Source organism: Lemur catta, chromosome 7, assembly GCF_020740605.2.
Source record: "Lemur catta isolate mLemCat1 chromosome 7, mLemCat1.pri, whole genome shotgun sequence".
NCBI lineage: Eukaryota > Metazoa > Chordata > Mammalia > Primates > Lemuridae > Lemur > Lemur catta.
This window is the reverse complement of record NC_059134.1, coordinates 96,841,256-96,863,855: the sequence shown is the minus strand read 5'-3', so window position 1 is coordinate 96,863,855 and position 22,600 is coordinate 96,841,256. Positions and strand designations below refer to the sequence as shown.

The 22,600-nt window shown below is 41.9% G+C and overlaps 2 protein-coding genes across 2 annotated transcripts; one reads left to right on the top strand and one right to left on the bottom strand.

Annotated features, from left to right (window-relative positions):
- Window positions 1-860: 860 nt before the first annotated feature.
- TMX2 (thioredoxin related transmembrane protein 2) lies at window positions 861-15,026 on the bottom strand. Its single transcript, XM_045558095.1, has 8 exons — window positions 14,712-15,026; window positions 3,847-3,907; window positions 3,479-3,592; window positions 3,086-3,162; window positions 2,747-2,853; window positions 2,493-2,558; window positions 2,271-2,400; window positions 861-1,748 (listed from the first exon to the last, which is right to left on the bottom strand). Exons 1-8 carry the CDS (start codon window positions 14,964-14,966, stop codon window positions 1,602-1,604), a joined length of 957 nt encoding a protein of 318 aa, XP_045414051.1. The 5' UTR covers window positions 14,967-15,026; the 3' UTR covers window positions 861-1,601.
- A 175-nt stretch (window positions 15,027-15,201) lies between these two features.
- MED19 (mediator complex subunit 19) lies at window positions 15,202-21,692 on the top strand. Its single transcript, XM_045558096.1, has 5 exons — window positions 15,202-15,563; window positions 20,178-20,434; window positions 20,599-20,695; window positions 21,007-21,101; window positions 21,295-21,692. Exons 1-5 carry the CDS (start codon window positions 15,347-15,349, stop codon window positions 21,361-21,363), a joined length of 735 nt encoding a protein of 244 aa, XP_045414052.1. The 5' UTR covers window positions 15,202-15,346; the 3' UTR covers window positions 21,364-21,692.
- Window positions 21,693-22,600: the final 908 nt, after the last annotated feature.

The window sequence follows — 22,600 nt, the reverse complement described above, 5'->3', positions numbered from 1 at the left end:
TGGGTATCAATGCCGGGGCATTTGGTGAAACGAAATAGGTTGACCTTTGACACTAAGAAAGAAAATGAGCAATTCCTCTGCAGTTGCATTTTTTTTTTTTTTGAGATAGGGTCTCACTCTGTTGCCTAGGCTAGAGCAGTGGTCCCCAACCTTTTTGGCACCAGAGATCAGTTTCATGGAAGACAATTTTTCCACGGACTGGAGATAGGGGGATGGTTTAGTGATGATTCAGGCACATTATATTTATTGTGCGTCAAACCTCTCTGCTAAGGATAATCTGTATTTGCAGCCGTTCCCCAGCGCTAGCATCACTGCTTCAACTCCAGCTCATATCATCATATTAGGTTCTCACAAGGAGCACTCAACCCAGATCCCTCATGTGCACAGTTTAACAGTAGGGTTTGAGCTCCTATGAGAATGGAATGCCACCGCTGAACTCACAGGAGGTGAAGCTCAGGCGGTGGTGTGAGTGATGGGGAACAGCTGTAAATACAGATGAAGCTTCCCTTGCTCACCCACCCACTGCTCACCTCCTGCTGTGCAGCCCAGTTCCTAACAGGCCAAGGATTGGTACTCTGCAGGCTGCCTGGGCACTGGGGACCACAGGGCTAGAGTTAGTGGCTTATCATAGCTCACTGCATCCTCTAACTCCTGGGCTCAAGCCATGCTCCTGCCTCAGCCTCTCGAGTAGCTGAGACTACAGGCCAGACCGGCACCACTACACCTGTAGTCCCAGGTAATTTTTTTTCTTCTCCCTACAATGCTCAGGCTGGTCTGGAACTCCTGACCTCAAGCAATCCTGCCTCCACCTCCCAAAGTGCCTCTGGCTTTATACACAGGAGAAACACACTAAGGCACAATCAAAAGGAAATCCCAGTCTCTTTATTATGGAAAACCATCAACTGGGTGTAGGGAATAGATAGGAGGGTGAAACCCCAATCCAGTCCAGGGGCTTTCTCCTCTAGGTGACAACACACAAAGGAACATCTCAAGCCTCTATTCCCCTTCCTCTAAATCCCCACAAAATAGGGGGATTGTCCAATACTGTCTTCAATGATAAAAACTCTGAAGTTAGAGGTTTCTCCTTAGGACCAGTGACAAAGTTAGGCTTATACTTTTAATGAAGGCCATAAACCAAGCAAGAAGGGCCTAAGGAAGCAAGGGTCCTTGAAGGAAAATTCTTAGCATTCTATACCCCAGCATCTTACCTCAGGTTTTTTAACCTAGGTCTAACTAGGCTGTGCAGGTCCACTAAGAGGAATAATGAAACCACAGAATGGCAGAGACGTCTAAGTGGTTGATAGCAGTTAACACACTGACCCAAGTTTGAAGGGAAACCATTTCCTTCTCCATCATATGAGATCTCTCCCTTCCTCCAGCAAAACAGTTGGCCACAGCAGGGCAGCCCTTCCTGTGGGGTGCCTAACAATTCCCTGGATGCTGTTTTAAAATCAGAAGCAGTACCTAGCCCCACCCAGGAACAGCGAAACAAGGAAAATATAAATACAAGGCCAAGGCTTCAGGCTGGTGGTTTTAGAAGAAGCAAGGCCTCAAAGGAGCCTGGAATTGACAAGAGAGGAAGCACTGACAAGGCGGGGGTCCTATTTGTCCTTCTTGTTTTCCCCATCTGGCACTGTGGTGGGGGTTGGGGCCACAGGCTGCTCCTCGGGGATACTGTCTCCAGCCTTTGATAGCTTCTTGGCCCGCTGGTATAGCTCATTCAGGTTGAATTCTCGGATCACGTTCTCCTGTACAAAAGAGATGCACACATCAGGATCTGGGGTGGGAAGGAGAGTTCAGAGCCTAGGAAGTAAGAACTATTTAGACAAAGTCTAGGAAAGAAGGGAGAAAGCAAAGGACAGAAACCTGCCCTAACCTAGCATTCCTCTTTTTTAGGTACCCAGAAAAGTCAATTAATATTTAAGTGCCCATGAAGTTCCAATCACTGTGCCAAGAATTATACCTACATTATGTAACGTAGTCTGCAGAACAATCCTGTGAGCCAAGTGTTACTGTCTCCAATTTACCGATGAGGAACCTAATGCCTACAGACTACATGTACAGCGGCCTTAGAGACTGAGGCTGAACTAAAAATTGTTCCCCAATACTAGAAGGTCTGGCATATAATATAAATTTGCTAAGTGAATAAATGAGGTCTCTCAAAGCTAGTGCGCAAGTGGCAGAGCTATGAATCAAACCAAGGATGGGCTCCAAAGCCTATTCACTGTTCCACACCCTCCTCCAAACCACATGCCCATCCTTTCAGGTACCTCAGAGAAGGTCCAAGAGACAGCTCGTCCTTTTTTGTCAATCTGTGGTCGCCGCATTACTTCTTTGCCACCTTGGAACAGGATCAGGGTAGGGAGTTGCTTGGTGAGGGGTGATGTGCTCACTTTGTACCTACAGGGCCCAAAAAGGACTCTGTAAATGCACCTATATTCATCACTCAAAGTGATTCCCTGATCAGACCCTCTGCCCAGATCTTTACATACCGTGTACTAACATCGGTGTAGCGTCCAACGTCCACCTTCCCAAAATTTAGCCCTGTACAGTTGTACCTGAGAAGAATATATTATTTACCACACCAAAAGTAGAAAGAATGAATCAAGGGAAGTAGAAATGTACATATCTTGACATGGGAGGGGAAAATGCCTTTGGTTGTCATGTGCAAAAATCAAGGCCAAAAACTGTGAGAGGGAATGCAAAGCATCTCAATTTCCATCATCCCTCCCTTTGCACTACTCACTTGAGGGAGAGGTCAGCATAGATAGGAGCAAATGATTGGCAGTCATTAGACCAATTGGCAAAGAACTCCACAATCCAAGTGACCCTCTTGTCCCGCTCCAGTTCCTCCTGCCACACACAGGGAAGAAAAGTGAGCTAGATCACTCAGTTTCCTGGGAAAGTTCATACCTTAGCATCTAATTGCTTTTCCTGGCTTCCCCTCCCCCTCAGCTCCCATTATAAACCACAGTGCCTTTGACTTCCATTGGAAAGCACTGTTGTTCCTCCTAGTGAGTAGGAAGCACAATTACAAAATCACCCAACAAGGATCCAAGAAACAGAAGGGAAGAAGAGCACTCACGTCAATGGTTTTATCATTGAAGTACTTGATGTATTCAGGGCCCATATACAGGGGCGGTTTGCAAGTCATCAGGAACACTAAACACAGAAAGAATATGTCAGAGGAAACACATAAGACCTTCTGCTGGAGATTTACTTCCAAGGCAATTCAAGGATTCCAGCCACCGAAGAATACACACTTGTGGACATATGTAGACCACTAACACATTCCCTTCCTCTTAAAATACAGTCTCTCTGTAGATTCTTATCATCTGCGCTACACACATAATTAATCAGGTACAAGATAAGGAAGAAGGGTATGGAGAAACCTGTTTGGGATTGGAACTTGGTTCCCAAAATCAAGTCTTCATCAACATAGTCTTACAAAGAATCTGCAGAAAGGCAGTCTCCTCACCTATGCAGAGTGTGATATAAAGCAGGCCCATGCGAATGTCCAGGCGGAAGAAAAGAATTGCGTTGGCCACTTTACTAAACATGAAGATGTTGCCTATGTGTTGTTCCACGGTGACTGAAACACAGAGATGTCACAGGTCAGGCTGGGCTGCACATTCCTAAATCCTATTCTTTGTCCCTCTTGGGGCACTTTGAAATGGGAGAGAGGGGAGAGGGGAGAGGACAGAAGTACAAGATCAAATTAAGCCTTGGCATGAAATGTGGGACCAGTTCACCAAATGATGCCCCTCTCATAACATGAAGAAAAGCACCTCCAGAGGGCAGTAGAACTAACTCACCCTGAGAGACTGACAACCAGGCAAAACTTACTGGATCTGCGATTTTTCATCATCACAATGGCACTGAGAAACATCAGTATCTCCACTTCTCTCTGGAACAGAATCAAAGTGACAGGAATGTCGTGAATAGAGCTGATCTGGATGCGTAAGGGAACCAAATATAAATTAAAAACCAAGATCCAAACTGGGAATGGTAACAATAAAAAATAACTGAAGTCAGCTAAGGTGTACTGGGATGAGCACCAGCCAGAAGACCTAGGTTCAGGTTCTACCCCTGCCACAAACCAGCTGGTGTCCTTCAGCAAATCACTTATCCCTGAGCTTTGGTTTCCCGGCCTGAATAGTATCTATTTTGAAATGCTATTGTGAGGACTAAAAGAGATAGTGAATTTAAAAAAAGGGTTGTAAATAGTATGATATGGTATAAACCCCAAAGATATTATTACAATCAACTCAGTGTGACCCTGGTAAAATAAAACTTTTCTCGAGAAGCTTTCTCAATAATAATCCATTAATACAATATCTGCCTATTTCATTTGTTTAGTTTTGCTTAAGTTAGTCATTCCTCTCCACCCAACATTCATAGTGATAATCCATGCACCTTTGATATAATTTGACAGCTGAAGTGGGCTTTCAGAGCTCTCAAAGGCCGTTTTCAGGACTGTTGGCTTATAACTCTTTCTCACCTTCTAGAATGTAAGCACCAAGTGGCAAGAGAGACAGACAATAAACATGACAAAGCCACGAACAAGATAATTTCAAAGAGTAATGACTAATGAAGAAAAACAAGCATCATCTGACAGAAAGCATGGAGTGGGAGGGAGACTACAGTTTAGACAGATGCCCTTCTGTTTACAATACAGAGGGCCAACTCATTTCAGACAAACGAATCAACTGCGATTTGTAGCTACAAGTCAGGGACCTAGGTTTTTAGCCTCAATTTCCAACAAAATATTAGTAGATTTGGATACACACATGTAAAGCAGGGGTGACAGAATGTGACAGACCTTAGTAAATATACCTGAAGCAGAAATTAGGAAGGATTTTCATGAATGAAACTGGGTAGGTTAGAATTGGGACTTAACATTGTGGAAAGATGAATTTAAAAAGGGGACTGTGGTCAATCAGGAGACCAAATGTAGGACCAAAAGGAACATTCTCCAAAGACAGAAAATGGGTCTGTAGCAAAGACTGGCTATCTATACTCCAAATCTTATTTCCTTTTCTTCTTGGGCATACTGTAGCGGGACTCTACCAGTTTTCTTGCATCCAGGTAGAACTGTGACTAGTGCTCCTGAATGGAATGTGAGTGGAAGTGACTTGCCACTTCTGGGCAAAGGCAATTAAGAAAGAGTGTGCCCCTGCATTCCAACTTCCTTTTGCCAAGTATCCAGCTAGATGATGTTGGGATGACATAAGGCTATAAGTTGAAGATAGAATGAGACTGGATTCCAGAATGACTATACAAAGAGTCCCTTTGTTTGGTTGTTAGTTGTTTTAAGACTTTTTATTATGGAAAATTTCAAACATACACAAAAGTAGAGAGGATACGTTAATGAATCCCTATTACCCAGCTTCGACATTAACCAACAGTTATATGTACCCAGGAATTTATCCATTTCTTCTAGTCTTTCCAATTTGCTAGCATATATTTGTTCATAATAATCTCCAATGATCCTTTGTATTTCTGTGGTATATCAATTTTATTTATCTTTTCAAAAGACCAACTTTTCATTTTTTCATTGCTATTTTATATTTTTATTTTAGTCTCTATTTAGTTCTGCTCTGTTCTTTCCTTCCACTAATTTGTGTTTGGTTTGTTTGCTTTTCTAGTACCTTGAAGCACATCCTTAGATTGTTTATTTGAAATCTTTCTACTTTTTTTTTTCCTCTTTTTTAGTTCAGATCTAATCCGGCAGGACTGAAATCTTTCTACTTTTTTGATATAGGCATTATTGCTATAAATTTCTCTTATCACTGTTTTTGCAATTTCCCACAGGTTTTAGTATGTTGTATAGAGACACTTTTCCTTGTAGGTGTATCTATAGTGCTGGTTGGGTAGGATGCTATGGCTTTGATTCTGGGTGGGCACAATAGTGTATTCTCAGTAGGATTTCTTTGGCTGCAGTCAACTTTAGTGGTATCTGTAAGTTCCTCAGTGTCTTAGGCTGTGGTTCATAGTGGAGACCGTGGTGAGGCTTTGCTAGGAATGGGAACACTAGACGGACCAGCCTTTGCATATTAGTAGTTACAGTGGCAGATCAGGAAGGCCAGTCCTTGGGCCTCCTGATGACATAAATGGGCAACAATTGTGGTGGTGGGGTACCCAGAAGAGCCAGTCCTCAGGCCTTCAGGTGGCATGCTTAGACACTGGCAGTGACAGTGGCAGGCGAGGCAGGCAGTTCCTTAGGTTCTTGGGTGGTACATGTGGCACCAGAGTTGGCAGTAGTGGCAATGTACTAGCCCTCAGTCCCCAGGACTGAGCGTGTGGGCACCAGCAGTGGTGGAAGTAGGGTGGGTGGGCCTAGCACAAATTTTCAGTGAAATGGTACATACCCACCAGATCCCCCACTACCTCCCACTTGACCAGAAATTCAAATGATAAAAATAAAATATCAGATAAACATAGAAAACATTCAAGAAACTTTGGAAAATAATAGGGATTAATAAAGATTGCACTTTCTATTAATCCTAACTCATTTTTCCTAACTCACTTATAAAACTCAGTCAGAAAAAGATAAAGTAAATATTTTCTATTCATGAAATACAGGTGGAAGTGTTGAATGAAAAAAAAACAGTATTCATTTTGAGTCCCTTTTTTCTGAGGAACTTAAAACAAATTCTAGCTATATAATTTCATCTGTAAACACTTCAGTGTATATCTCTTACACATAAGAACTTTTAAAGAGATGGGGTCTTGCAATGCTGCCTGGGCTGCAGTGCAGTGGCTACTCACAGGTGTGATCCTACTCCTGATCAGCACCATATTGATGCTGAACTTAGTGCACATCCCTGACTGGCATAATGTACTACAGCCCAAAATTCCTGCAATCAAGCGATCCTCCCACCTTATCCTCCCAAGTAACTGGGACTACAGGCATGCCCCACCATGCCCAGCAGGACTTTTTCTTTTTCTTTTTTTTTTTTTTTTTTTGAGACAGAGTCTCACTTTGTTGCCCAGGCTAGAGTGCCGTGGCATCAGCCTAGCTCACAGCAACCTCAAACTCCTGGGCTTAAGCGATCCTGCTGCCTCAGCCTCCCGAGTAACTGGGACTATAGACATGCGTCACCATGCCCAGCTAATTTTTTCTATATATACTTTTAGTTGTCCAGATAATTTATTTCTATTTTTAGTAGAGAAGGGGTCTCGCTCAGGCTGGTCTCGAACTCCTAACCTCGAGCGATCCACCCGCCTCGGCCTCCCAGAGGGCTAGGATTACAGGCGTGAGCCACAGCGCCTGGCCAGGGCTTTTTTTCTTTAAAACACAACCATAATACCATTATCACACTGTTATACTGTGAAATATATACAGTCACGTGCTACATAACAACTTTTCTGTCAAGGAAAGACCACATATACAATGGTGGCCCCATTAAGATTATAATACTGTAGTTTTACTGTACCTTTTCTGTTTAGAAATACATATATGTGCTATTGCGTTACAATTGCCTACAGTATTCAGTAAAGTAACATGCTGTACAGGTTTGTAAGCTACACCATAGGCTATATCATAAAGCCTAGGTGTGTAGTTGGCCATCTAGGTTTCTGTAAGTACACTCTGTAATGCTCACACGATGACTCTAAGGCCTAAGGACCTATATTTCTCAGAACTATCCTCAGCTGTCCATGGCTGTATATGGTCTTTGTCCAGTTTCCTGACAAACAGCTTCCAAAACCCTTGGTATCTCTGGAGTGGTAAGAATGTCTTTTACATGCTGAGATGACTTGTGGCTGGTAGCCCCTAGGTAGCTTCAGGATGGGGGTTGGTCACAGGAAAGACCACAGCATGATTAGAGTGGCAAAAGTTAACCTGCTCATCAACAGTCAATGATTTAATCAACCATACCTACATAATGAAGCTTCCATAAAAATCCAAAAGGACTCTAGGAGTCCTGGAGGTTCCAGGAGCTTCAGGATTGTTCCTAGAGGGTGGCATAGACAGACAGGGCATGGAAGCTCTGCACTCCTTTCCACATAACCCTGCCCTATGTATCTCTTCATCTGTATCCTTTCTAATATCCTTTATAATAAACTGGTAAATTTAAGTAGTATTTCCCTGAGTTCTATGAGTCACTCTAGCAAATTAGTAGAACCCAAAGAGGGGGTAGTGGGAGCCCTAATTTATGCCTGATCAGTCAGAAGTAGAGATGATAATCTATTTCTTGCAATTGGTATCTGAAGTAGGGATAGTCTTGTGAGACTAAGCCCTCAACTTCTGGGATCTGAAGCCATCTCCAAGTAGATAGTATTAGAATTGAATTGAATTAGAGGACATCCAGCTGGTGTCCGCTGTAGAACTGATTAGTTGGTGAAATCCTCACACACTTCTTGATGACCAGAGGTCACAGGAAGTGTTCTGTGTTGTGAGATTATAGTAAGAGGAACTGAGTTTGCTTTTTCCTACATCACATACATACTTAACACAATTAACAGTAATTCTTTACTATCATGTAATACTTGGTCCTTATTCAAATGATCCCAATTGTCTTTGATCCAAAATGTCTTTGTGCAGCTGTTTGTTAAAATCAGGATCCAAGCAAGATCTAGATATTGCACTTGGTTCATGTATTTCTTTAGTTTTCTTTAGTCTCTAATGGATACCTACTCTTCCTTTTTACCCTAGGTTATTTATCTGTTGAAGATGTTGAGTTTCACACTGTCAGCTTTCCCACTTTCTGGATTTGGCTGCTTGCATACTCGTGGTGTGTTCTGATAAGGATGATCCTCTATCTCCATATTTCTTGTAAAGTATAAAGATCAAGAGGTGTGAATACAATGAAATCCAAATTTTTGACAAAAATTCATCATCAGTAGTACTAGGTATTCCCTACTGAATCACTTCAGGAGACACATTAACCTTTTATCTGATGGTTTAAGCACCCACAAATGATCATTGCCTAGATTTATTATTTCATTGGGGGTTGCTAAATACTGATTTTTAAATCCTATCATTTCTTCTCTGTTTATTAGCTCAAATTCTTCTATTAAGAAATAAACATTCCTTTATCAATTATTTGTTTACTGTGAAAGATGGTATATACACATGGAAAGCAAAATAAATGTTTGATTCCTTCCTTTTATTTAATAAAATAGAAATAGGTAGGTCAGACATGGTGGCTTACACCTGTAATCCCAGCACTTTGGGAGGCTGAGGTGGGAGGATCATTTGAGGCCAGGAATTCGAGACCAGCCTGGGCATATACAAAAAATTTTTAAAAATTAGCCAAGTGTGGTGGCTTGCACCTGCAGTCTCAGCTACTTGGGAGACTGAGGCAGAAGGAATGCTTAAGCCTGGGAGTTTGAGGTTGCAGAGAGCTATGATGCCACTGCTCTCTAGCCTGGGCAACAGAGTGAGACCCTGTCCCAACAAAAAAAGAGAAAAAAAAAAAAACACGAAAAGAGAAGAAGAAAAAAAAAGAGTTACTTTTATTTTGTTAAGTCACTAAAATTTTAGGGTTTATCTGTTATTGCTGCTAATGTTATTTACCTTATTTCCTAACTTCCCAATCACCAAGGTAAATCAGTAAACCATAAATTTTCCAAGAAAATGAAAACTGGCTATTAACCCTAAGTAGTTAAAAGAAATTCTATCAGAGTAATAATAAAATATAAGAACTTATAGTATTTTGCATATTTTTAGATAAGAGTATATAAAGAAATGAATTCTATAAAAGGTCCCTTACATTTATTAAAATCCTTATTACTTTCTACTTATATTTTTGGGTCCCATTGTCACTGAAGTGGTATAGAATGCCAAATAAAAATACGATCTTTTGAAATAGCATGGCTACATTTGAGCTAATTATTAATACCATATGTGAAAGGATAGAGGAAGCAGAAAAGAATAAGGGAAGGAAGAAAAAAGTAAGGGAGTGGGTCCTGGTACAGATCAAGACTCATCTTGGGGGCTGGATAAAAGACAAATTCTGGACGATTCTCCTTCATCTGAACGTAGATGTTGCTTGTAAGGGTGAAGGGAAAGCTTCACCCCCAACCCTATACAGGTTTGCAGAAAATGAATTTACAAAAGACCGACTGATAGGAAAAAAGGCAAAATTTATCAATGTGCACAGACACAAGTAGAGACAAAGAGACAAATACCACTGTTTGTCTCTTTATCCTTTCCAGATTTAAGATTAATAGGGGAAAAGCATTTGTATGACGAGTTTCAGGTATAGTAACTCTAGTGTACTTTGGTATGAATATGCATATCGTATGATTCTTTTTCTCCTACAAATAGTCTTTGTTTCTTCCTTTGTCTTCCTGTGCTGTTTTGTCTGTCATAAAGAGGAGTACCCTAGATTAGAACATGTGCCTAAAGTCCTCATTAGCCCATTGTTCAAGCAAGTTTCCCAGTCTGGTGAGTTTTACGGTTCTCACCAGGATCCCCTCTCATCTTGTTTTATATCCCTGAGAGCTTGACTTATGAAAAAATAGGAGCACTCTCTATTGGTCTGTGCCACCTGAGGGGTGTGATTTTCAGATCAAGTCCAGTGGCCAGTGGCTAAATGAACTACTATTATTTTATAGTGACCTGTGATTCTATTTTGATCAAGTGTTTTAAACCTTAGATATTTGACAAACTTCCCAAAATCAAAACGCTAAATTCTTTTTGACCTCAAACTAACTTTTGGACATTCCCAAAGTGCCCATGAAAATTCAAGAGAGACACGTTAGGCTTATTTGATATGTTAAATGATATGGGAAACGTTGTCAAATAAGAAATGATGTTTAACCTTTTCTTTCAAGTTATACTTGTATGGATATTTATCAATATGTGTTCCAAAGCTGTATGAGATTCCTAAAGATATGCTATGTCTTGATATATGTTATCAGTCATAATTATGTCTACTATATTAAATTGTTGTAGGCCAGAGAAAATAACCAAATTTCCCTGTCAATTACGTCTTTAATCATGGCCATTTAGAGTCTTGTTGAACACAGTTAACTGCTATATTCTGATGCTTTCTTTTCTGGAAACTCTCTGCAAATCCTAAAGTGCTGTGTTTTCAAGGAGGTTCATGGAAAGGATGGAAAGAATTCTGACAAATACAGGTTTCTGATAACTTTGAGATTACATCATTGAACTGGGCAAAAATTTCCAGAATTCTAAAAAAAAAACAAAACAAAACCAAAAACTGGACTCATAAAATTGCTAACTTACCATCAAGCAAAACAAGTTTTAATTACATGGGGCTGAACTGATGAAGGACTAAAATGATTTATTCTTTTTTTGTTTGAAACATTGCTGATTCATTTTGTTTTCAAGAGTTTAAAAAAAAAAACACCTTTCTTTCAAGCTATTTATAGCTTACAGCAATTGGGTAAAGTATACTTTTGTAAACAGAATTAAAACATTTACCTTTCTCTCTACCTGATCCCTCCAGAATTCAAAAACTATTCATAAGTATTCTTATTTTACGACAATATAATCATTTGCGTAAGTTCAATAAGAATCTGTTTTCTTTTATAATAGGACACAATTGAAGACACCGGTTATTCTGTCACGGCTTTGACTGGAATGTCATATTTTTAGATATGACCAGACAGCTTTAAGGAACTGAAGTTGACATTATAAAGCCAATAGAAGCCCTTGGAAAAACTGGCCTCATGCCCTAAATTCATGGTTCATATGGTTGCTTTGCTGTGAGTAAATAATGTTACTTTCTGACAAGCCCAGGAACCTCAAGATATTTGGGGGACCTCAAGAAGAGAGGAATTCACCCAATTCGTACAGATATTATAGACACAATCTGAGGATGAGTTAACTGCTTGGCTTAGCTTCTTAACCCCAAGAGGCTCTTAAAAGTCTAATCTGAGATTCCTTATGCAAAGCTTCAGCAAAGCCAACTTAAAAGAGCCTGTATGGGCCGCGCATGGTGGCTCACGCCTATAATCCGTAATCCTAACACTCTGGGAGGCCGAAGGCAGAAGGATCGCTCGAGGTCAGGAGTTCGAGACCAGCATGAGCAAGAGTGAGACCTCATCTCCACTAAAAATAGAAAGAAATTATATGGACAACTAAAAATATATATAGAAAAAATTAGCCGGGCATGGTGGCGCATGCCTGTAGTCCCAGCTACTCTGGAGGCTGAGGCAGGAGGATTGCTTAAGCCCAGGAGTTTGAGGTTGCTGTGAGCTGGGCTGATGCCATGGCACTCTAGCCCAGGCAACACAGTGAGACTCTGTCTCAAAAAAAAAAAAAAAAAAAAAAAAAGAGCCTATATGATAAATCACTATTCTTGCTAAACTTATGTAAAATCAGGGCAAAATCTAAACTTATTTTGCAAATAAATTCGTCTTACTATGATTTATCTTTGGTAGAAATGGGAGACTGGAGAGAGAAAAATTATGTTCAGAATTATGTTCAGAAGAAAACTATAGTGTACCTGTTATGAGATTCTAGCCCTGTCCATAGATTTTTTTTTTCCTTTTTCTATACCCAGTGTCCACTCTCCAGACTAACATTTTCAATTTTTCACCCACCCTTCTGACTTGGAATCACTAAAAATTAGAATTGCCTTTTTCCTAAGGCCCTACAAGCTGAAGCTAGTCAACTGGATTTAAAAAAAAAAATCACCTCAACAGCTTGTATTTGAACAAACTTTACATGCAACCTACTTTCTACAAAAATCTGTCAGATTATCACAAATCTTACCAAATGACTGCCTTTCAGGCTCTAAAGAAACTAGTTTATAGACTATTGCAAACATCAACCTTTGTTTTTCTTGTTTCCATAGAAATGCCTCTTATTAAAGATCTGTTTGCCTACATCATATATTGAAGCCTAGCTTGGAGCGCTCATCTACAATGCCATCTACTGAAATGAGACACAACTGTTTTAACTGGACTGGTCTGTCCTCCAAAATGAGAGATGATTTAATGGGATCCTTTGCCATTCGATTACTACCCAATTTCTCTCTCCACAGCTACCAATTCAGCTTATAGAGTGCAAAACTTCTAGAGAAGTTTCAGAGGAAATGAAGGACACTAAAGAATTTCACCCCCAAATATGGCACCCTGGTATGCTGATTATTTTAAAGTAAGGCCCTTGGAGGGCCAGCAGACACTAGAAGAAGTTTTACTCTGATAGTACCTTATCTGCCTAATGTCCAGACCTGCCAAAGAAGCAAATAATTATTTCTGGTCCTTTCCCCGAGTTTTCATTATCTTAACTCATACTGCAGGAAAAAAAGACTTGAAGCCTGTTAACACACCTGGTCAGACTTTTGTCACAACAAACCATTGTCCATTTTGTGAACACAACAGACTTTGTCCCAGGCCATTCATTGTATACTCTCCAAGCCCATTGAATCCCCTTAAAAATCATTTACTATCCCCCTTAAAATCATCCCCATTTCTCTTACCCCTATGAAGAAGGGTGTATAAGCATCTGTACCCCACTGGGTTATTTGGTAATCATTCTCCCGCGATGCTCTCCTGCTATGCACGTTAAAACAAAATTTGTATGCCTTTCTCCTATTAAACCTGCCTTTTGTCAGTTGATTTTTCAGCGAACCTTTAGATGGCAAGGGGAAGCTTTCCCTTGGCCTCTACATGCTATATAGGAGAGGGCATAAAGCTTCAACTTATTTATTTTTTTTAGCAGTCCCTTCACTCCTACCAAGAAAGCACAGCAAGGAGCTTGGTACAGATTTCTTTACAATGTATTTTTTACAATTCCTTTTCAATAGGCCTCAAAGTTTTATTCATTTTTGCATCCTCAGGACCCAACATAGTGCCTAGCATAGAATGTGCACTGTGGAAATGTTTACTGAATTAAGAAATGGCTGACACAGTGTGCAGGTACTACGGCCAAAAGAATAGTTTCAAGTCTCAGGCACTCACTAGTGTGACCTTGGGCAAGTCGCCCTACCACGCCGAGATCAATTTCGTCTTCAATAAAACAGAAATACTACTACTTGCCTTGTCTACCTCATTGGCTCCTCAGAAGGCGTCACAAAATGAACAGCACTGAAAAACGTTGTACGTGTGTGGAGTTTTAACAGGGCTGCTGACTAGTATGAACGGTGAGATGGAAAAAAGCCTGAACTCAACAGTCAGAAGACCTTCGGCAGTCGTACACGGGCAACGACTAACATGCTCCCTATTTTCCCATCTTAAACATGAAGGTTTAGACTCCATGACGGTAATGATAAGGAAAACCCCCATCTATTACTTGGCACAGCAGCCACCTGATACCCCACCCCTCACCGAAGACCCACATCAGCATAACACTAACCTATTACCTGGCCCATCAACTAATCTATTACCTGGCGCATCAGCATAACACTAAACCTATTACCTGGTGCATCAACATAATACTAACCTATTATCTGGCACATCAACTAACCTATTACCTAGCGGGCATTAGCCACCTGAGACCCCACCTCTCAGACCACCCCAACTTAATAAAAGTGGGAAAAATCGGGTAGACGGGGCTCAGAATTTGGTGACGAATAAACCTTGATTCTCCGACTCTCCGTGTGCCGCTCGGTTTGTCCTAGGGACCACCTGCTGTAACACTTGCTGTAACAGTCAGACCCTACACGCTAATAATCTGTAAGTCCGCTACAGGCCAGGAACCTCAGAAAGGTAAATCCCGGGGTTGGGAGATGCACCCGCAGGGGCAGGGACAGTCAAGGTCGCGGGGTGCTAAGACCGGGGGCGCTTACCCAGTCAAAGTCACAAGGGTTGCCGTCTTCGCGTTGGGTGGGGAGACCGTGGCAGAGCGGCGGCAGTTTCCTCACAAGTAGGAAGGCAGCAGAGAGCAGGGCGGACAGAAGGTAGTAAGGTCGGGCTAGCCATCGTGAAAGTCGCGGGACCGAATACACCAGAGCAATTAAAGGTGCCAGGACCGCCATTTTTCTGGCACCAGGGGCGCCCGCCGCTCTCGGCGTCGGTGGGTCTGATCCCGCCTCCTCTACCATGGAGACCTCTATTGGGCCAAATCTCGAATGCACCGCCTCTGGACCCGGAAGTGGATCTCTAGACGCTATGGAAGGTCAGAACTGAAAAAGGGATTTGTTTCTTTATTGGTCAGTCTAGCTGTCGCATTTCCCACCTAAGTCATTTTATTGGATATGCGACTGAGGCGAGCAGAGACCTCAAAGAAATTAATAAGGTTAGATAGCACTTCCTGAACGTTCTCACAAAGCGACGGAAGTAGTTGCCTCAACAAGGTAGGCGGGGCCTGAGAAATCCAATGATAAGCGGCTCCTAGAGAAAGAGGGCGGTACTCCATGGAAGGATTGTCCAATGAAAATCATCAACACCGAAACATCGAAGCCGCACCGGTACGGCGAGGACGATGGAGAATTTCACAGCACTGTTCGGGGCTCAGGCTGACCCACCACCGCCCCCAACCGCACTTGGGTTTGGACCTGGAAAGCCTCCACCCCCGCCTCCGCCTCCTCCGGGCGGGGGACCCGGCACGGCCCCGGCCTCCACCGCGGCCACGGCTCCTCCCGGCGGGGACAAGTCAGCAGCTGGTTGTGGCCCTTTCTACCTAATGAGAGAGCTGCCAGGTGAGTACTCGGCCTGGCGGAAGCCAGCCAATCAGATCATAGAGAGGAGGTGGTGGGCGTGGCTATCAGGCCGCTGGTGAAGGTGCGAGGTAACTTGGGCAACACACACACCGGGACCGTTGAACTCAAAGTTGGAAGGGCTGTGAGAAAGCCAAAGGGATGACTGGAATTCATGGGATGAATTGAGGGTGGGTAGGTATGCACTATCTTTGACCATTCTTCGCTCCGTTTCCAGACTCTGTCCCTGACACTGATTATGGCTCCCCAAAAAATAATCCAGGGTTTGAGTCTGGAACTCGAGAAGCCTGATTTATTTATAACATCCCTGAGGACCCAAAGTTTTAGTTTCAAGTCTACCACAAACTTGCTGTTGGTTTGGAGCAAGTTGCCCTTCTCATGGCCTTGGTGTTTCCACGTTTGTTCAAAGAAAGGCTTAGAAGTGAACCCAACTCTTGAATTCAAAAAATTATTTTGTTGCACACTTACTGTGTACAAAGCAGTGTTCTAAATGCTGGAGATACAGCTGTAAACAAAACTGACCAGAGCCTTGCCTCTTTTGGAGTTCACATGTCGGTGGAGGAGGCAAAGTGTAAACAAAATGATATCAGATAATGGTTAATGCTAGGAGGAGAAAACACGATAAAGAATTAAGGGGATAGAATGACTTCAGCTAGAGTGATTAGAGGAGCCTTCTCTGAGTTGATAACAGTTGCACTAACACCTGAGCAGAGACAAAGAGCCAGCCATGTATGGACAGGAGTGAGAGATAATTCTCAATACAAGAAATGAAGTTAGAAGCCCTGATGTGAGAAAAAGCTTGGAATATCCAAGGGACAGAAGACCTATCCATCTCCAGTGAAGTGAACAAAGGGGAAGAGTAGTGGGAAATGAAGGTGGGAAAGTTAGGTGGAGACCTTTATAAAGCAATAAAGGCATTCAAATCCTAAGCTCAAAGGGAAGCTATTTTAACATGGGAGTGACATGATCAAATTTATTTATTTTTAATCATCCAAAAAGCTACGTGAAGAATGAAAGGTAGGGAAATCAGTCAGAAGTTGCTGCTCAGTAGTCCAGGAAAGAGATGATGGTTTGGACCAGCGCATAACAATGGAGAAAAGAAGTGAAGGGATGCAGGATAAATGTTAGAGGTAGGCCTGGTGAGGGGGTTCACGCCTGTAATCCCAGCACTTTGGGAGGCTGAGGTGGGCGGATTGTGTGGAATCAGGAGTTCAAGACCAGCCTGAGCAAGAGCAAGACCCCGTCTCTACAAAAGTAGAAAAATTAGCTGGATATAGTGTCACTCATCTACAGTCCCAGCTACTTGGGAGGCTGGGGCAGGAGGATCGCTTGAAGGCAGGAGTTTGAGGTTGCTATGAGCTAGGCTGACGCCACTGCACTCCAGCCTGGGTGACAGAGAGAGACTCTGTGTCAAAAAAAAAAACCAAGAATGTTAGAGGTAGAGTCAACAGGAATGAATAATTGAATATAGAAGTGAGGGAGAGAAAGTAATTGAGGATGACTTGTAAATTTGGGACTTGATTAATTGGCTGTGTGGTAGTACTGAGACTTGGAAGATGAGGAAGGAACAAGTTTGAAAAGATGGAAATCAGGAGTTGTTTTGGACATGTTAAGTCTCTAAGATGCCTATCTGTTCATCCCAACTGTTATTGCCACATCATGACTTAAGGGAAATAATAAGAAATAATTGGTATGGTACTTTGAAGTTCACAACACACTTATATGTTATAGTATTTAATACCTAGAATAGCCCTTTGAGGTAGGCATTGTTATCTCCATTTTATAGTTGAAAAACTGAAGCATAGAGAGGTTGACTTTCCTTTGGTTAGTTAGTGGTTGATGTCTAGAGAAAAGATTAAAATCTTTTTTTTTTTTTTTTTTTTTGAGACAGAGTCTCACTCTGTTGCCAGGGCTAGAGTGCGCCGTGGCATCAGCCCAGCTCACAGCAACCTCAAACTCCTGGGCTCAAGCAATCCTACTGCCTCACCCTCCCAAGTAGCTGGGACTACAAGCACATGCCACTATGCCTGGCTAACTTTTTCTGTATATTTTTAGTTGTCCGGTTAATTTCTTTCTATTTTTTAGTAGAGACAGGGTCTCACTCTTGCTCATGCTGGTCTCGAACTCCTGACCTCGAGTGATCCTCCCACCTCGGCCTCCCAGAGTGCTAGGATTACAGGCATGAGCCACCACGCCCGGCCAAGATTAAAATCTTTCTTTTGCCTTACATATTTTGATTGTACCTATTTGTATCAGTTAGTTGACAGATACTGAATACCTGTTCTGGGAAATGCTGGGTATATGAGGAAGGTGAGAAGGGGAAAGAGATTAACAAGCCTAGTCCTTGCTTTTTTAAGGGGCTTAGTTAGGGTTGTAAAATTTGTAGTTTAAGAATAGTGACTGTATTTTTTTGTCAACTCCAGTCTCATTCCTTTGTGTCATGCCTCACATGACTAACTATATTTCAACAAACAATATTAAGAACGACCTGATGGTTATCAAAATGTGTTGTTATCCAAAATGACAGCAAGAATAAGATGTCACTTGAGGTGGACCTTGAAGAATTCATATTGGTGAAGAAAATTAGGAAGAATTTTCCAAGAAGGAAACAATGAGAGGGGTGTTTTCTTTTCTTTCTTTTTTTTTTTTTTTTCCCGTGACAGAGTCTCACTCTCCACTGAGTTAGACTGCAGTGACACAATCATAGCTCACTGCAACCTCAAACTCTTGGGCTCAAGCATTCCTTCCGCTTCAGCCTCCTGAGTAGCCAGGACTATAGGCACACACCACCACACCCAGCTAATTTTTCAAATTTTTTGTAGAGACAGGATCTCACTATGTTGCCCAGGCTGGTCTTGAACTCTTCGCCTCAACCAGTCCTCCTGCCTTAGCCTCCCAAAGTGCTGGGATTACAGGTGTGAGCCACTGTGCCTACCCCTAGGAGTACTGCTTTCTAAAAATATCTGAGAATGTGGGTGCCATGGATTGAAATAGAGAAGCCACGAGTGATATAGGCAAGATTGGAATTTCAAAAAAAAAAATTGAATCTTTATGGAATTAAGAAGTTGGGAATGCAAGATTCATTTTCAGGAGAGGAGTCAGGGCTGGGGAGAGAGATTTATAAGTCATCTTCATAGAACTGATAGTTAAAACAGGAAGTTTGAATTTTAAATTCAGCTGATTAGTAAAAATCAAAAAAACCCAGGAAATTGAACACTTAATTTAGACTTTAGAAAAAGCACACAATGTCTTCTCACCTGAACCTTAGCATGACCACCTGGAAAGAGGAAAACTAGCAGAGAGGGAAAAAATCAGAAGACTGTAATGTCAGGAGGCAGTGCCCAGAGTTGTGAGGAGCGATACTGTGACGCTGGTCTCCTGCCACTATAGTAGACCAGTCTTCTGAGGTGTTTGGCAGTAAAGGGAGGGAAAAGGATGGAGTAAGGCATAGAGGTATAGAGGAAAAGTACCTTGTTTATTTAATAAATATTTATTGAGTACATAATATGTGCACTGTGCTGGGCACTAGCAATTCTAAATGAACAAGACATTGTCTCTGCCCTCAAGGAGCTCACAGTCAGAACCTGAGTTTTCCCAAGTGAATGATTATAAACAAGCCACTTCTGTCATTTGTATCCTGTGTGTCCATCGTAATTACAGATGAAGTTGTAGTTAGATATTTCTACCCTTGCCACTGGGTCCTTATTAAGTTACTAATTTATATTCTTTGAGAAAAGTCAGCCATGCAATATTTATATGGATAATGCCTTGCATGTATGTAATACTTTATACTTTTCAATATGTTTTCATGTGAGCCTTGAAAAAAAAAAATGAAATGTACTTAAGATAGCTATTATTCCATTCCACAGATAAGAGGAAACTAAGGCATGAAGGACAACCAGGATTAGAATTCTAGTTGCCCAACTTCTAATCCAACATTTCTTCCTTCTAGGCAAAGCATTATACACAGTATCATGAGGAAGAATAAAGATGTTGGTAACAAAAATGGTAACTAGAAAAATCTCCTGGCTCTTTTTCTATGTAAAGGTGCTTAGTGTTTCTTGCCAGTAAAAAAAAAAAAAGAGAGAGAGAGAGAGAAGTCATTGACAAGACCCTTAAGCCACTGGGTCACATTTTGGCCTTTAGCATGGGTATAGCTGAGCTGTGAGGTACTGTTTATCCTGATTGTATCGAAGAATATAATTTCTCACTAGTACATGTTATGAAAAGCACTCAGAACAGCATGAAGTAAACATCCTGTAAGTTGTTATTCTGGTTAATCCAAGGAGAGTGGAGTGTTTCTCCATTGGGCTAGAGCAGTTTCCATTTCTGCCCTATTTGGATTTTTGCCTATTTTTTTCCCTTCTCATTCCAGCCTACCATTCTATACTATTTTTAATGTTTACTTTATGTTATTTTCTTTTGCTCTGTTTCTTACTTTAAATTTAAAAATTTTAAATTCTCATTTGAAAGATTCCTTATTTATGTTAAAATATAGTCCTTAACTTTCCTTCTGTGTCAATGACCAAAAAAAAAAAATCTCAAAAATCTCTACTTTTAGGACTAATCTTTTTTTATTTTTACTGTGTTCTCTAGGTAGCACAGAGCTGACAGGCAGCACCAATCTGATCACACACTACAACCTGGAGCATGCCTATAATAAATTCTGTGGGAAAAAGGTGAAGGAGAAACTAAGTAACTTCCTGCCTGACCTGCCAGGGATGATTGATCTGCCTGGTTCCCATGATAACAGCAGCCTCCGCTCCCTCATTGAGAAGCCCCCTATTCTTGGTGGCTCTTTCAATCCTATCACAGGGACCATGCTGGCTGGCTTCCGCCTCCACACTGGACCGGTGAGTCCCCTCTTGGGGAGGAAGAAGGCAAATGGGGAGGCCTAAAAGGCATGGAAGTGGGTTTTCTGTCCAAGTCTGTTCCTTCATAACTTACTGAGCAGAACAGATGATGGGAGCAGGGTATTTCCTCCCTCTACTCACCCACCTTCCTTTGATTCCTTCAGTTGCCTGAGCAGTGTCGTCTGATGCATATTCAGCCTCCCAAGAAGAAGAATAAGCACAAGCACAAACAGAGCCGTACTCAAGATCCTGTCCCCCCAGGTAAGAAGTGGTTCTATTCAGAGCAAAAAAACCTGACCTTCAGAATCTGATTTGACCTTCCAGTTACACCCAGTTAAGTTCCTTACAGAGCCCTGGACTCCCAAATTCCCCCAAGTAAGAAACTGGTATATTGCACAGTCTCTTGGGCAAGTAGGGACTTGGGACAGGGGCTCTAGCAGTGCCTCCATATCCTTTCTGGCCATTTGAAAAAAGCCATTGCCCCTGACTTGGGGTTTTCCTATAGTCTTCAGAGTTCATAGCAGTAGAGGATTTGAGCTCTACAGGTGATAGGCACCTAATGTCTCCTACAGAAACACCATCTGATTCGGATCACAAGAAGAAGAAAAAGAAAAAAGAAGAGGATCCTGATCGGAAAAGGAAGAAGAAAGAGAAGAAGAAAAAGAAGGTAGAGTAGGGGCCTGTTGCCACAGCCCAGTGAATTTCCCTACATCTTACCCCTGTCCTAAGTAGGGTCCTTTGCCTCGAGATGGACCAAAGACTGAAAACCCAGGGCAGGTTGCAGGTTTTTCCTGTACAGCCTAGTCAAGGCCAAGGCTAGTTCCTAGTTGTTCTTACCCCTCTTTCTTTGTCTCCCCCAGAACCGACATAGTCCAGACCACCCGGGTATGGGCAGCTCCCAGGCCAGCAGCAGCAGCAGCCTGCGCTAACAGGACCACTAGACTCTCTGGCAGGATGGCTTTTCCTGCTGTACTGAATCGAACCTGCTGTGAAAAGCTGCCTTCCAGGCTCTTGGACACTGCCTTAGGAGCATCCTGCAGTTGGAACAGAGACCAGCTCCTGCTATATGGTCTGTTGAGATTAAGACATTAAGAGAGAGAAGGGCCATGCTTTTGTAAGGCTCAGCCCAGTTGGCTTTTTCGTGGACATCTCTTCCTCTCCCCCAGGAAACTTTTCCTCTTTTTTGTGCAATTTGTCTGACTTAGGACTTGATCTGTTAGATTTTTTTCTTTAAAAAAAAAAAATTGCATTTATCAAACTGGCTGAAGTGTCACTGCCTATATTAAGAGGTAAGTGCCTCTTAGGGTTTAAGAGGGTTTAAGACGAGGCATTGCCAAGATCTGAGGGGATTTGGATCTTACTTTTGTATTATCTCATTAGCAGGCAGGGAAACAACCAAAATGAAATTGGGGAACATGGTCCAAATGTGAGGCAGAGTTTACTAGTACTTCTCCTAAGCAGACAAATAACACTCTGCCCATAATGTTGAGAACCAAGCACCTGATGTTCAGGCTCTGTCTGAAGAGTTGATTCATGCAGGGCTCAACTGTGTGTTCTAGGTCAGTTTTGTGTTCAAACAAAATAGCCAACTGAAAAAGCACCATGAATCACTAAGTGTTTTTCAACAAGATTGCTTCTTAGGTCAGAAGCCTGTGATCTTTTGAAATGAATCTCTGGTAAGCAAAGGTAAATGCTGCTTCTCTTGTCTTTTTCAGAACTTTTTACCTGCTTCATTCCTTAGTTAAGACAATGAAATTATTTGGCTGATGTGAAAACATTTCTAAGCTTCTACCAGCAACATAGCCACACGTGGTGGCGTGCACTGGTATTGTCAGCTACTCAGAAGGCTGAGGCAGGAGGATCACTTGAGCCCAGGAGTTTGAGGTTGCAGTGAGCAATGACGATGCCACTGTACTCTAGCCTGGGAAACAAAGCGGGACCCTGTCTCAAAATAAAATAAGAGAGCAACAAAAAAAAGGTAGCCTTGACTATCAAAATGTAAAATAAAACCCTTTAGTTTTTGCAACTGGCTAGGTAAGTGAAAACATCCACGAGAAAACCTGAACTAATGTAATCTGACTAAATTTAACACAGAACAGTTAAGAATCTGTTGCTTTGAGCCAAAATTGTGCCTATGTAAGTGGGTGGAGAACCACTCATTCAACT